Source organism: Mycteria americana, chromosome 7 (assembly GCF_035582795.1).
Source record: "Mycteria americana isolate JAX WOST 10 ecotype Jacksonville Zoo and Gardens chromosome 7, USCA_MyAme_1.0, whole genome shotgun sequence".
Lineage (NCBI taxonomy): Eukaryota > Metazoa > Chordata > Aves > Ciconiiformes > Ciconiidae > Mycteria > Mycteria americana.
Genome location: NC_134371.1, coordinates 40065175 through 40081058, shown reverse-complemented (window position 1 = coordinate 40081058; position 15884 = coordinate 40065175). Strand labels below are relative to the sequence as shown.

General features: G+C 43.3%; 1 protein-coding gene across 9 annotated transcripts in view; it reads left to right on the top strand.

The window, feature by feature from the left end:
* Positions 1-312: 312 nt before the first annotated feature.
* KLHL20 (kelch like family member 20) overlaps positions 313-15884 on the top strand; it is a 32687-nt gene continuing 17115 nt past the window's right edge. For 3 of the 9 annotated variants that reach the window (XM_075507982.1, XM_075507988.1, XM_075507985.1), the window contains exons 1-2: positions 10174-10779; positions 15119-15277. In XM_075507982.1, coding sequence (XP_075364097.1) covers positions 10174-10779; positions 15119-15277 — 765 coding nt within the window. Of the gene's footprint in view, positions 454-897; positions 1510-1536; positions 2694-10173; positions 10780-15118; positions 15278-15884 lie in introns of those variants that run through there. The other 6 variants (XM_075507983.1, XM_075507989.1, XM_075507986.1 and 3 more) reach the window with 5 other exon arrangements.

The window sequence follows — 15884 nt, the reverse complement described above, 5'->3', positions numbered from 1 at the left end:
AAGCTCTCCAGGGCCTGGGTGCAGCACTGGACATGGTGTACCCATGGGGCATGGGTACCTCCTGGGGCCCTCGGCAGCGCACGGACCTCCTCCAGTCACTGCCGCTTGACGGGGACACGTGCAGCCGGCCCTCACGGACACCCCAGCTGACATAGGCCCTCCCGGGGCAGGGCCATCTCTTGGGGCAGGCTGCAGGCCGGAGCAGGCCGCAGCACTCTCCGCCCGTCGCGGCGCCGGGGTGGAATCGTGGCTGCTGCCGTTGCCGTGGGAGGGCGGCGCGGGACGGGCGGGGGCGGAAGGGGCGGGCGCCGCTCGGCGCGCGGCGGCGGCGGTTGGTGGCTGCGTCGCGCGGGGCCGGACCGCTTCCTGCCGCTGAGGAGGGGCCCGCGGGGTGGGCTCGGTTCTGCTCGGCTGCTGCGGGACCGCGGCTCGGCGGCGGACCCCGTGCCCGGCGTGAGTGAGCGAGGCGCGGGCCGTCCTTCGCCGTCGGGCAGCGGGGCGGCTTCCCGGGCTTGCGGGCGGCCTCCCGCTTGCTGCAGCGCGGGGGTTCCGGGGGGGCTGCGTTTCCCTCGCCGGTGCGGCGTCGGCTCGGGCGCGCTGCCCTGCCCGGGTGCCGCCGGCGTGACGGGGCAGAGCCGGCTGCGGCTTGTGTCGCACTGCCCCGCGAGGCCGCCGGGGCGCGTCGCCCGGGGCGGCCTGGGTCTTCTACTCCCGGGGTTGGTGGGGGGGCCGCGGCCTGGGGGAGCGTGTCCGGCTCTTTGGCTCGGCTTGGTTTCCTCCTACGGGCCGGGGGTCCGCGCCCCTGCCCGCCGCTTGCTGTCGGCTGGCGGCGTGCCGTGGGCTGCCCGCGTGGGGTCTTCAGGGGAAGGGGGCCGGAGGGGAGGGGTGTTCGTTCCGGAGGAGCAGCCGCACGCCTCGGAGAACCTCCTTGTGCCTGCGGGTGCTCGAGAGCCAAGGTCGCGTTTTGCCTGGAAAACCGTCGTTTCACCCAGTTGCTGCTCCGCGTAGAACACTAAATCGAGGACCCTGGGCCAAAATGTTTTTTTTCCACGACTTTTAACGTGGTCTTTAAGGGGATTAAAGCTGATGCAATCGGGGGTCTAAGAATAGTATCGTCCACGTTTCCTAGCATGTGCAAAGTGCTCTGAACGGCTTTTGCATGTGTTCTGCACACGGGCAGTTGTGGAGATGGTACTTTGCAGTGGGGCACCTGGTGTTCCCCGTAGTTGAGTGCGCTGAGGCTCGCTTTTCCAGGAAGCCCCTCGACGCTGGTGAGAGGAGCCATACCAGAGTCTGATCGGGGAGAGGCTGGGCAGTCATAGCTTGGATTTAAATTGGCATGTGATGCCCTAACCGGGAGGAATTAGTTTTCTTTGCAGGAAAGTATTAACCTGCTTAATTTGCAGCTGTGGAAGATAGCAAGTCTGAGCTTATTCCTTATTAACTGGCAAACTGCTCCGTTTGTGTTTCCGTGATAATGTACCTGGGGAATGTTGCATATAAAATAAGGTGCTGGTTCATGTAGCCAAATAAAGCTATAAACATTTTGTAGTTAAATTTAAATTGTGCTAAAAATATTTTGTTATTGTTGGATGCAGGGCTCCAATCTGGTAATCTCAGTCTTCCAAAAATGATTTTATTCTTCCGACATTTAAGTTTTTCCTATTTTGAATGCTACTTCTGTTTATTTTAAGAGTTATTCAGTCTCATTTTGTTGTTGCTTTTCCTATAGTTTCACTGGTTTCCCATTTCTCACTCCATTTCTGGATGGGAAGAAGTCTGTGATTATCAGTGTGAAAGCAGAGTACTTTTCTGTTCTTTTAATACATGACAAAAAGTTAGGCTTACTGCTTTAAATAATGATTGAATTAAATTTATTCCTAGTTGAATAATCATTAAAAATGAAATCAGAATGAGTGATGCCCTTGTAAAAAGGGTTAATTTACATCAGAAGTTAGTGGTTGAATATGGAAGGCCTGTGCAGTTTGCAACTGTTACTTCTCTCAGAAAATGCATATTTGGAGTAGAGGTGTAGTGAGCATCAGGCAGCATCATTAATCTTTGCAGATGTAGTACCATTATTAGCATTCCTCTTACCTCTGGGGCACATAGTTATCTTCAATTTCCAGACACAAGTTTTATCTTATATCAAATTCTGGCTCTGCAGTGTAGCTGTTGAGCAGCGCTGTGCTGTTTACTAGGTGCCAGCCTGCCTTAAATCTCTGGTAAATGTATGAGGGAGAGATACCTCCTGGCTCTGAGCAAGGAGTGAGTGTGAGCACCCTGTTACTTGAGATATTTTTTTCCTTTGGTAGAATAATTTTAAGGATTTGGGGAGGCAGACAGTTTACTGACTTTATGTTGTGTGTGTTCCTTTTGCCTAAAGAATCATTATGCAGCTGTGGTGAAATTGCTTTTAATGATGATTATATTTTCTTCTGCTTTATTCTCTGCAATCCAGACATCGTTAATCTAGGCTGTGGATTTTATAGCTGGATGAGAGCTTGAAGGCATATTAGTGCCTGGATGTGGTCAGTTCTGTTGTCCTAGAGCCAGACTGAAGAGAGGAAAGAAGGTTCTCTTGTTTCAGAATATCACCCTTTTTTTCTTTTTTCTTTTTCTGTTGGATCAGGTCTTGAAGCATAGGGTGAAAGTTTCTCTTCACGGTGCATGGACGGAAAGCCAATGCGCAGGTAAGATGAAAAACAGTTGTCCTTCTCTTACCCAAATATGATGGATCATGTGAGTTGGTTTCATAAGTGCCTAGACCATAAAATGTTTGGTTTTGTTTTTTTTAAAGGCCTGGCTAGGAGAATTAGAATATAAAGCATTCATCTTCAGTCCTTACTTAAATGTGTTTAGTTTACAGTATTTACAAGACCAGATGTCTTTAAATGAATATGCTGTTAGGAAGACTGTGGAAGACAAGTTATCATAATTCTTCATCCCCCCTCCCTACTTCCCCCATTTACTATCATATTTTAAATCCAGTATTTAATTACTTACGTATTCAAATTGTGTGAAGTAAACTGCCTGGGAATAAATTTAAACTTGATTTCTAAGGGGCATTATTTTTCCCTTAACTAAAGGAGTTTAGTCCCTTTGATGGAGTAAGGTCTTGGGTAAAAAGGAGATTTCCTTTTCTAATTACGGATGCCAGCTGCCTCAGTTCTAATGAGCTGAAGATGCAGCTGAAGTTTAATTCAGTGGAGTTCTTTCTGTGGTTATGTCAGAAACATTATCTGTTATATAGAGCAAAAATTGTTGCAGTAAATCAGCACGATGACAGGTTGGCAAACAGGATCCTGCGCTAGTTCTAGTTGCTTTTCACTATCCGATGGCAATCCCATGTCAAAACTTAACAGCAGATATATTTCTGTATGTGATACACACTGTGTGGAAGCAAAGTTTCCTGAAGTTCTACACCTCTAAATAAAGTAAGAAGAACTCATGCAAATTGTTTAGTCAATCTGCACTCTTCAGGATGTTGAAAGTAGGGAAACTTTTATTATGGATAATTCTGAAAACAGTCATGTAAGAGAAGGCAAGGAATTTTAACCACAGATTAATATGTAGAGCATTTCTAGCTACAGCATTTGCAGAAACCATTAGCCTGGGTTCTGTGTTGTTGAAGGAGGTAAGAAATAAATAGTCATTTAAACCCTTGAAGAGTGACACTATGTTGTTTAATTAAACGAACCCCTCAAGTGCAACAAAAAAAGACTGTGCTGCTGCTTCAGTTAAGCTAATGAGTAAACCTTGGGATGTGATATGAACATCACTGGGGCTATGTATTGTTCAATATCTTTGCCAAGATAAGAAATGTGATTTAGACAATGAGGAGCTGTATGTGACTTTTACAGTGAGTTCCTTTTTCTCCAAGACAAGTTAAGTAGCAGATGAGCTCTCTTCCATCTTAGTCTTCCACAATGGAGACTGTTTAAATCTTAACCAACATAAAACCACAGCTTTTCAGGTTCTTATGTTGTACTCCATTTATCAAAATGTTTTTGCAAAATGACAAAATTGGTGACTAGCTTGGCTTGTGTTCTTGTTTTCTCTCTACTTTATTTTTTGTGTTCCTAATGGAAAAATTGAAGTTCTAAATTTATTTTTGTCTGCTGTTTTCTGCATGTCGCATTGAGGCAGAGAATTAAAGTGCTGGAGTTCGTATGCCTTTTGTGGGTTTGTGGCCTTGGACTTGCTATCACAGAAGTTCTGTCTGCCACTTAGACTGGCTAGTTTTAGTGGTGGCCAACAGCACTGGGCTGAAGAAGTAGAGGTTTGCTATTGTGGTGCTGATCCTGGCACTTCAGGCTTTCTTTTTTTTTTTTTTTTTTTGATTATGGATGCAGACCAGACCTTTCAGTGCCTTTTGTTTTCCCTCCCTCTCTGGCAAGCCAGGGCAGGGTAGAGCATGAGTAACACATTTGACATATTTACATGGCTTTACTTTTGAACTAACCTTTCAGCTGATCTCTGTGCCTAGATGTATTGCATTGTTGCAGTCTAGCCTGACAAGCACGGCTCTATTGTGAGCTGTGGACTTCAGTTCTTGAATATGCTTGCATGTTTTAAGGGCCTCTGTGTGGATTGTTAAAATTTCTGTTTGTTATTCTGCTGTGTATCTTAGCATAAAATGATAAAAGGTTCCTGATTGGATTTCAGGCTCACAGATCTTCCTATGAAGTCCAGCTAAGCAGATGGCGGAGTACTTCATTTTATCCTTTTACTCAGGGCTCTGCAGCCATTTAATACCACATGCGAGAGTCCTGTTAGATATTGCCAGAAGAAGGGAGTGAGACTTGATCAGTACTGTATTAGTAAACATGGTGAGTTGGTATCAAATGTGTACAGCATTCAGAGGATGGGAAGTACAATTTGAACAGAAAAGGCATTGCAGCTATTCCTGTCAAGACTACAGTAGAGAAAATGATTGATGTTCAAACAGGATTTATCTTGCATTAGAAATGAAGTGATAGTTGGGGCAGGCTATTATTTCTTGCTGTCAGGCAGCAGCAAGAGAACATTGTTTTGCTGAAACTAAAAGCAAAGTAGAGAGGGTACCTCTCCAGTGAAGGGCATAGTCCCACAGTACCTGAGCAAGGAGGGCAGAGCAGATCTGATGACCAGGGTCAGCCAAGAGTCCGGTGCTCATCAGGCAAGTCTGTAGTGATGAGGAAGGGCTGAGGTCAAGCCGGAAAGCCAATGCAGCGGGTCAGTATCAGTGGGGTACGTGGTCAGGTATAGGTGTGCCTTTACCATAGGCCAGGCCAGGCATGAGGAGCTCTCAAGCAAAGTGGGGGAGGCCCTCCCAGCTTTTTCTCACCCAGCTGTTTCTTGGCAGCCTGATCCCAGGTCACAGCAATGCTGTATCAGAGCTGGCTTGAGCACCAGCAGCCAGACGCCGCTGAGGGGGAGAGGCTGCAGATTCTTATGGTGCACTTGGGGCCCTTGCATGCACTTGGGAAGTTAACCAATTGCTTGGACATAGCTCTTGCCCAAGACTGCAAAAGGCTTAGGAGGGTTTTGGAAGACTCCAGTAATGACCTCATGTTTCTGCATATGGACATCCTCATTCTTGGTGAAAGCAAGTTTTCTGGGTTTGGTCAGGGACAATGAAACTAAACAATGTAAATAGGGACATATACACCAGGTCCTTGCTGTTCTCCTTTTGAGTAATGTAAAATAATATTGCAGTCGGGTTTATCTGCTTGTTTTCATAACTCAGCCTCGTTGAGCACGTATACCTAAACCTTGCTGTCTAGGTAAGAAAAGGAGTCAGTGGCATTTTTACTAGTAATTAGACTTTTAGCTAACTAATTCCTAGAGTATTGATTGCCACAATTAAACATTTCCATTTACTTAGTTGGCAGTGTTGTGGTGGTCACTTCTGTTGCTGAAGGTATCGCCTTTGGCTGGGCCAAATCAAAGATCTTTGTTCTAACAGTTCTGTAACAAGTATAGGAAATATTTTCATTGTGTATGCATTAAATTCAAAGCAAGGCATTGACAGAAATGGCTACCAGTTTGGTTTGTTTTCTTCATTTGCTACTAAAATCCATTGCTACTGAAATCCCCTAGAGCAATGTATGATTTTGGATTTCAGTCGATGTTTTCAGCCTGAGACTTGTTCTGTTTCGTAGGCCTTAGGTCAGCCTATGTTTTCTGCTGAACTGTCTTAAAGCTTGCTTGTAATCTTATGCTAAAACATACATTATCTTAAACAAAAAATGCAGGCTACTCTGATTTGAAAGTTAAGGAACTCTATGACAGTAATGGAGAGTATTTTTCTTTGTGTATTATTAGATATTTTTTTTTAACTTTGGAAGAAGCTGTTATAAGCTCTAAGGATGGTTGTCTCATAGATGCCTGTGTTAATGAATAAAGTTTTGGAAACTGGCATAGCTGAATAAAATGGTGCCAGAGCAGCCTATTTATTTAGCTGACTTATTGTTGCAGACTGCCTGTGTTCCCATTTGTACTTTTCAGCAGTGCGCTACAAAAACTGATCCTTTGTCAGCCCTTTCTTAATCCCATTGTATTTGCTGATTTCCCCAGCCCTGCATTTTGATGGAAGCTAATCCTAGAATATCTGCATAGCTGAGTGTGAATATTTTATCCTTGCATACACATTTCTTCTCCGATCCTCAACCCTTCTTAATCACCCTGAGTATTCAGGAGCAGCTCTTAGCTTTGTGGAGGGGGGTGGGGGGGGGTGGGGAGGCAGCTAGCCTGCCATGTGAGAATCAAATGCTGCCTTCTGTCTTTCACACCTCTAAGCTACTGACTCATCATTTCATTCTCTATGCATATATATGCATAATGCACACATAATGCAGTTATATTATCCTCGTGGAGACATGTGCCATCAGACGGTGTCCTTTTAATTCACACTTCTGTGCCCGTGTATAGCAGCAATCCACAGTGGTTAACATCAAGCATCTGGTTTGATCCAGTATGGAAATTCCCAAACCCATTGATCACTAGCTTCTGCATTACCCAGAGATAAGTTGTCGATGAATCAGGAGTGCTCATTTGATTATTACTCTCTTTTCCATCCATTCAATTTTCTTTAATCATTAACCAGCATTTTCTGTCCTGGAGGAAGGAGGCTGGATACAATGCTGATGGGATTGTATACTCAAATAAACGCTGATGGGAACAATGCAGGAATGCCTCCAGTTCTTACTAACCTGACTCCTTTTCAGTTACTTAATTTAAAGACATGTTCAGCAGAGTCTCATTTGGGCAGAAAAATCCTGTTCTGTGCTGGCTAGGAAGGACTAGGACTACTGCCTAAATCTGGTCAGCTATTCACGTGGCATAAGCTGGTCCACCCCATTGCTCTGTGTCAGCAAAGAGTCTTGGGTGGTGGGATTGACAAGGTACACTGTATTCCTTGTGGTGGCATATCCTTAATCTAATCTTTTGTAGTTAGAATCTGTGCTAGTCTAAAAAGCTCTTTGAGATCTGTGTTAGGGCTGGTTTTAGTGTGTGTGGGGGGTGTCTTTGAGGAAAGCCTACAGGTGTAACAGAGGGGTTCTGCTTTCCAAAAGGACGTCCTGTTCTGGACATAGACCATCTCTTGTTATCTGTAGTTCTGTGAAAAGGGTTTTTATTTGAAGAATGCTTGTTCTGTGCTTAGATGCTTTGACTGACAGCCTGGTCAAGACAAACTGTCCAAAATTATTACAGTAGCATATGTCTTAACAGGGCTTTTATTTTTTTTTTTCTTTTTTTTCCCAGGGGTTGGTTTGACATATCTTGAAACCCCTAATGCACAATAAAATCCATTTGGCTTGCTTAGCAAGAGCTAGACTCTACAGGGGGATTTTTGTTACCACATTGCTCCGTCTCTTGGTAGAGGGATTAAATTACTTACCCTCTGGCCTTAGCTGCAAAGGACTGTGAAAGTAAGCCAATTAGGTAAATTAATCTTTAGCCAAGGTTTCTTGGGGTTTTTGTAGGGGTACCATTAAACTTAGTTTGCATATGCTGCTGTGAGGAGAGCTTAGCTGCATTGTTTGTGAGGAACTTGGCAGAGCTTTGAAAATGGTTGTCAAAACCCCACAAGGTGAATTTGGGTTGTGAGGGACAAGAGTGGGTGGAGGAGAGTGAGAGGCAGTATAACAGTAGAAGGATTTGTTAGAGGTGTCAGAAAAGGAGAACGGTGATGGATATAAAAAAGATGGAGTAGGGATAAAAAAACCAAGGCATTTAAGGTGCAGAGGCTAAACAGGAGCAAGCAGCAAAACCCAGAGGGGAGACCCAGCTGGATCTGTGTAACTAAGATATGAGGAAGAGTTAATGGTCTGAAACATATGAATATGATGATCAAGGAGGGTGTGTGGGGGGGAATGGGAAAACAGTCTAAGATGCAAGTGAATAATTCGAACTGCTGCAAAGAGACTGGTTTCCCTGGTTAGAAAGTGCATTTGACATAATAATGAGAGAAAAAGATGTGAGTTATTTTTTTAATTCTTTCCTTCAAGCATGCTGCAAAATATATTGAGTAATGGCAAAGCAAAGTTAGATTTATTTTTAACTCTTAGTATGAACAAAATGAGGTACTGACAGCTCACAAATGCCGGTGTACCAGAGAAGCTGGTAATGGATAAGATGTATTGGGTCTTTCAGTATATCTCCGACAGCCAGTGCACTCACTGGATAATTCATAACCATCAGTATTCTGGTATTTTGGTCAGCTTGCTTTAATTGCTCTAAGTGATGGTTTTCCTTTGAAGTGGGAAGAGGCAATAATTTCCTGTATTTTCTTTATTTTTGTAGTAATTGATAAGTCACTGGTGCTGATGCATCTTTTTAATAGTTGTTCATATGATATGTGGCAGAAATTCAAATATGCTCCGAACATGCAAAATGGCATCTCAGTTACGTGTGTGGTGTGTTTAGTGTGCACTGATCTGCTTGTTTAGTCTGATTGCTGAAAATAGAGTTGGGTTTAATTCTTCTTGTTTAGCACTGATTTCAGTCATAATGTGATAGTGAAGCCTGTGGTGTAGGCAGACATCTCTGCAAAGTGAGGTATGAGATGTGTCGTCTTGCTTCCTCCCTGCAGAACTGCAGAAGGGCTTGGGGCAATACTGCCTTCCTGTTTTCTTGAGTTAGTAGCATACATGGTGTGAAGCGTGATCTGTCAGCATTGTCATGCTGCTGTGCAGAGGGGTATTGCACTTAAGCCATGACAGAGCTGACATCTGCTCAGGGATATGAGGGATAAAGGAAAGGTACTTGAACTTTTGTAAAGAAGGACATCAGGTAGCTAGAACACTGCACACAGAGCTGGGAAGATAGTATGTTTTTCCTACTCTGTGCCAGAAACTTGGTTTATATGTTCTCAAGTGGTTCCTCATCTCTAAAGTTACAATCTTGACTTTATTTTCTTCCTTTTTTAGTAGGCTGATAGTCGTGGATACTTTGATTGTTTTGATTTTTTTCCCGATTGGTCTGATAATCCTGATTGCCCTCTGCAATTCTTAGTCTGCCATTCTTGGGAAAGGTTAACCTTCTTTTGAAACATGTCAGGGAAGGTAGATTGTCAGAAGCCTCCATAATTCAAAAATAACTGAAGAGGTGATGATTAAATGGATATTCTGTGAACCTGAAAGATACTTGTGGTAGGCTGCAGGCCATTTTAAGTTACTAAAATCTGTGTGACAGTTTAGTATGTTCAGATATCACAGTGATGAGTGACCCTATCAAAAATGTAGGTAGAACAGAGAAGTTTGGTTAAATCATGCAACTGGAATTCTTTGCAGTGGAAATCCATCTCCAGCTTTGTCAAAGAAAACTCAAGTGACAATGGGCAAGTCAGCTAATCTTCTCTACTTTGAGTCACTCTCTATGAAATGGGGCTAATATTCCTCTACCATGCAAGGCTATTATGAGATTCAGTTAATAAATATGTGTAGTTGGATATTACAGTGGTGTGTCATAGAAAGCATATAAAAATAGGTATTAAATATAAGCCTGTTGCAAATTGGCATTTGTTTACTTCTAGGTACGCTTTGGTTTGAGATGGATTCCTCTTTCACGTGATCCTGTGTTTGTTTCCACATTCCGGCACGGAGCTATGGGCACTGCTGGTTTTGCACTCGTAATCGGTGTGAGCCCTAGAGCTTTGGCTGACAGCTGGTGATAGATTAGTTGATGATGGTCCTGTCTTATGGCTTCCTCCGCTGCAGGTGTACCAGTACTCGACCAGGAGAGACCGGAATGGATGTGACTAGCCGTTGCACACTCGGAGATCCTAACAAACTGCCAGAAGGGGTACCGCAGCCTGCTCGCATGCCCTACATCTCTGACAAGCACCCTCGACAAACTTTGGAAGTCATCAATCTTCTTCGGAAGCACCGGGAGTTGTGCGATGTGGTGCTAGTAGTCGGCGCGAAGAAGATCTATGCCCACAGGGTGATTCTGTCGGCCTGCAGCCCTTACTTCCGAGCCATGTTCACTGGGGAGCTGGCAGAGAGTCGGCAGACAGAAGTAGTGATCAGAGACATTGATGAAAGGGCCATGGAACTGCTGATTGACTTTGCATACACCTCTCAGATCACTGTGGAAGAGGGAAATGTCCAGACCTTGTTGCCAGCTGCTTGCCTTCTCCAGCTGGCTGAGATCCAGGAGGCCTGCTGCGAGTTCCTTAAGAGACAGTTGGACCCTTCCAATTGCCTGGGCATCCGAGCTTTTGCTGACACTCACTCATGCCGTGAACTGCTAAGGATTGCTGACAAGTTCACACAGCATAACTTCCAGGAGGTAAGAAGCTAGTATGCTGGAATCATGGTGTAAAACACGTGAACGTGTCCTGTGAGAGCTTTGGGCAACTCTCACTTTGTGCTTCTTTCCAAATCCTGCCTTTACATCTGCTGTGTGCCCTAATAGTGATGGGCGCCAGCCGTTAGTTGGGGAAAAAAGAGGGAAGAGGTACCTGCGGGACTGCGTTGCACTGGTGGTTTGTATGTGATCTGCAGCATTTCTTTTCATAGAATGTGTGGCACGTGCTATGTGGAAGGCAAGGTCGCAGGCATAGTTGGAGTTTGATATTGTATCTGACATGGCTGCATGATGATGACATTCCACTCCCCTTTCAAAAATGTTCTGGATTCTACAGGACTGGGGGGGGAGATGGATGTTAAAGTAAGGACAATGCATCAATAGAACCAAAAAAATTGGTGTTGAGTTTAGGGATTGGAAATGTGGGTGTATGGGGGAGCATACAGCTGTCTCAGTGGAGTCTTCAGCTCCCTTGCTGTAGCAGAACTAGGGGTTTGCATCTATTATTCAGCAAAAGTTGTTTGAAAGTAATTCAAATGTGTAATTTTGTAGCTGACCTTTATAAATCCAAGTCTCTTTTCCTTTGTTAATTCTGCTTAGATGATTTTTGGGGAAAAAAAATTGCCAGCAACTGGTTCAGGGAAGGACCAGCATAATAACTAAGGATTCTGTGAGCAATAGTCTGAGAAGAGTGGGTCTTCACATAACCATTCCACCCAGATACAGAAAGGAGCCTAACACTTAAGTGGTGTCTTTCCTGAGCCCTGGTTGGAAGGGCAAGAATTTGTGTATGCTTTGGAAGCAACTATTCTCTAGGAGTGTGCTCAGTGTGAAGGTCTGTTCCCCTGCTAGAGAGATTTTTGCCTTTTCCAGAAACTGTACTCTTCCATCCCTTGGAACAGGTAGCCTGCTATGGAGAAATCTCCTCTTTCCACCTGCTTCACAGGTAGATCCTTTCCAAAGGGAGTAACTCCAGTATTGACTCCTGATGCTAATTTAGTTTCCCCAAAGAAGTGGCAGTATGTAAGTGCTGTGATTGATTGCAGCTTGCTGAGGTTTTTTTCCCTGCAGGAAATAGATTGGAATTGTATTAATTTCAGTCAGGTAGTACTTAGGAAAATTGTGAGCAGAAGCAAACACAATTGAACTTGACTATTGGACACATTGAAGACAATACTTGGTATTTAACTGTAGACACATGACATCAGTTTACTTGAAAAGTTGGAATTAAATATGACTTTCCTAACCATGAAGACTAGAAAATAGAATTTGCTGTTTAAGATGAGGGCTTGTTTTTTGTAGAACTTGGTGATTTCCCAAAAGTCCTACATTTTAGCTGGCCATTTCATGTGCTCTGTGCTTGCTCTGCATTTCTTTTCTTCTGCATTTTTTTGAGGAGCAGGATGGTAACCAGATGGTCGTTTATTTTCAGTGCTTGGTCGTTTTAATGGTTAGATCTGTACTCTTCTCGTTAGTACACAAGTAGGGCATGCTTGCAAGCCTCTAAATAACTTTTTAACAGCATAACAATTTTGTTTTTAAACGTTCTAGCATTAATACATGCAGCTGGCTGTTAAGAGCTGCCTGCTATGGGGTTCTTTTCTTTTGCAGTCCCTCGAAGACAGCTTCCTGTCTTCCTTATCCCTGTTAAGCACACAAAAGCAAAAGTTTTGGACTCAAGAAAACACTCTCCTCCTCAAAGATCAGGCAAATTATAATTGACTCAACTGAATCATGGCCTCTGGAAAACAATTGCTTAGATTAGAGCACTATTTCTTTGGCCTGGGCAGATTTTGGTGTCCCTTTCAGTGCCCTGGGAGTTTTGCAGCTCTTCGTCCATCCACCAGTAAACAAAAGATCACTTCTTTGGTTTCCACTGTTTCTCTGTAGACAGTCTTAATGGTGCTGCTTGTTGGGATTGTATTCTGTTCTGCCATTATTTTCCATCTGGAGAGTGGATTGGTAATCCCTGATAGAAGCCAGTAACTTGGCTACTTAATCATACTCCACTGTGGAGGTTGAGAACTGATAAAAAAACATGCCATTCTCTGCAGAGGCTATATGGTCATCATTCCTCCAAGGTGGCAAAAGGAAATGTGAGATGAGAATTTCCTGAATGGCAATGTAAAATATTAAGCACTAAGGCATCAGGCCAACCCATGCAGTTACTTTGAATGCAGCTGAATTGCTTCACATCCTCTGCTGTGCTAACCTCGAGTTCTATTAATTTTTATGTGTATTGCTGCATTGCATCATTAACTTCTTGGTAAAATGTTTTTTCAAGTTTCCCATTCCCCTCAATTTAATTTGTTGCCTAAAACCCCTAGTGAATCTTGTGCATGTAATGTGAAATGGTTCTATTAACAACTCTGCTGTACAAGAACAGCCTTCGTATTTTTTTGTTTGCTCTCTGACATCTGTGTGAAGGGAAAAAAATATACTTAAGGATGAACAACTTGTACTTTGTATCAACAGACAAAAATTGCACTCCATATTGTATACTCTGATATTTATTCTATCTGTTCGTAAATGCAGTAATGCACGTGAGTACTGTAGAGGAAATGAAGCCCATCCAATTCTTGTTTAGTAAGCAAGTCAATCAAATAGACCATTAATATTAGTCAGATAATTATTAATAATTAAGCCAAAATAAGCCAAAGCATTTTAAATAATTATTTGTTTTACTATGTAAACTAACAAGTTGCATAGTAGTAATAACTTGGTTTGCCATCGATGCAACTGGCTTTTCTGAAGGTGGAAGGGAGGGTCTTGATGACCATCCTTAACTCAAAAATTTCCAGAGCCTTTGTTTTCAGAGTCTGAGGCTGCACTTACAAACTGTTAGGGTAAAGTTTAGACATAAGCTAGTCTATGTAGAAGGGAGGGAGACTATGGAAAAAAGCTGGTAAAGATCTTTAATGACCAGTCCAAGTTCTTACTCTAAGGCTGAGGAAGTGTGTGGGCTAACCATGCTGTGGCTTTTACTATCCCTGAAAGCCCACGGGATCCTAGACCAAAGTCTGGTAACTGATCTCACTGTCTGTTGTGTTCCTCTTAACTATTTTTGCTGTTGTCAGTACTTGGCAATTTTTGTATATTCATTCAGTGCTCTTTAATTAATTTCTTTAGGTAATTAAAAGGACTGCACAGCTGGCTGCTGTTGAGATATAGTGTCAAAGAATGCATTTTTTTCATTTAAGCTGCACATCATAAAATAAGTCCTGGAATTCTAATGTGGTCGCAAATAATAAGGACAAGCTGATACTAAGTTATTTTCTGTTACTGAACCTCTCAGATTACAGGCTACAGACTGGGAGTGCTTGTAGGGAAGCCAAGCTGACAGTTATCTGTCAAACCATTTCCGCAGTTCTCTTTATTTCGATTCTCACATCTTTCCCATCTACATGGTATCAGTGCAGAAGACGTAGCTGTGCGTGAGCTCTGTAACCTCTCAAGGCAGTCGCAGCCTGACTTACATGTGCTCTATGTTGTGTTGTGTGAGCAGTCCTCCAGTGGCAGCTATAGCCTCCTGAGAAACTCGGTCGCTATCTTGGGTACTGAAGGAATGAACATGTTTGCAGATTGTTGGTGGCTTGAATTTCACAAGAGATCAGTCCTTAGGGTCTCAGGAGGGTCTGATTCCCTCTTAAGTGCATCTGGACTTGTGCAAACTCTATGTATCTATGTAGAGGAAATGAAAGAGGCAGGATCAAATGAGTCCATCACCTTCTCCTGAAATATTTTCTGGTCTGCCACAAATCTTCATTCAGGAAGACTTTCCACGTTCTCTACAATGCTTCTGGTAACTTGTTTCTGACACTCTTATTTTTGTGCTCTGTTTTGGATTTCTTATGAATAGACCCTCTCTATTCTGATACCACTTTTCAGTTATGTATTTATCACCTATGCAACATTTTTATTTCTGCTTTATATATTGGACACGGCAAACAAGGAGACTAATTTTAAAGAAGGGCTTTGTTCTGCCTAAATTTTGAAATCTGATCAGTGTGTTCTGTGGTTTAACCCTTTAAAAGTGTCCTACAAAGGAACTTTGTGTAAAATTCCCTTTCACTTGCATCCCCATCTAAATGTGTCTGTGTTGTGTTGCTAGGGACTGCATTCTGCTCTGTGCAGCAAACCCTTCACATGTGTTGATGTCAAAACAGTGATGGGTATTTGGCACTTTACTGGATTAGTCCATTAGACTGCAATTCAAGTGGACTATCCACTTCAGATTTGCACTGAAGTGCTGGAGTGGTGAATGGCTGTGGTGCTTTGGCCACTGTCCTTACTTCCTTTTTTTTCTTTTCCACTTAACTAGGTAATGGAGAGTGAGGAGTTCATGCTGCTTCCTGCCAATCAGCTCATAGACATTATATCCAGTGATGAGTTAAATGTTCGCAGTGAAGAGCAGGTGTTCAATGCAGTGATGGCCTGGGTGAAATACAGCATTCAGGAAAGAAGACCCCAGCTGCCACAGGTAATCTTGAGTGCAGTAACATTCGAGACCACTTTATCCACTGGAAAAGTAATGAGGGCTGACATGGTGGTGCCACAGCAGTGTCACAGTTCTGAATGCATGCAAAGCCACAGTAATTCTCTCTGACTTCCACCTGTGTTAGGTGGCTTGCACTTTCACTTAATCTAGGCTGGAAAGTGCAGTGGCTAGAGCCTTCAATAGGGGCTTTGTTGAATTGTTTCCAGGTAGGACTTGCCAAACTAGATCATTCCAGTAGTCTGTCCAGACAAACCTGCCTTGCATTGCTTTGGGTGTTGTATAAAAAACATAGTGGATAAGAAAAAGCTTGTCTTCATTTGCAGTGTATCTTTAAGCTCTGCTATTTGATTTATGCCTCAGCCCTCATGATCTTATATTGGAGCTTGTCAGAATGGTTTTGTTGAAATACGATGCTTCATCTAAGCCAAGCCATTTCACAGAGAAGCACCCATTCTGACAAAACTGTCAGCCAGAAAGCCTCTGAAGTCTCAGGCTTTCTGATCAAAAGAGGCGAGAGTCTGCCTGCCTTAGTGTTTCTGCTTTGGAAATAGATGTTAAATGCAACTTTATTTGCATAAAGTGGAAAGCT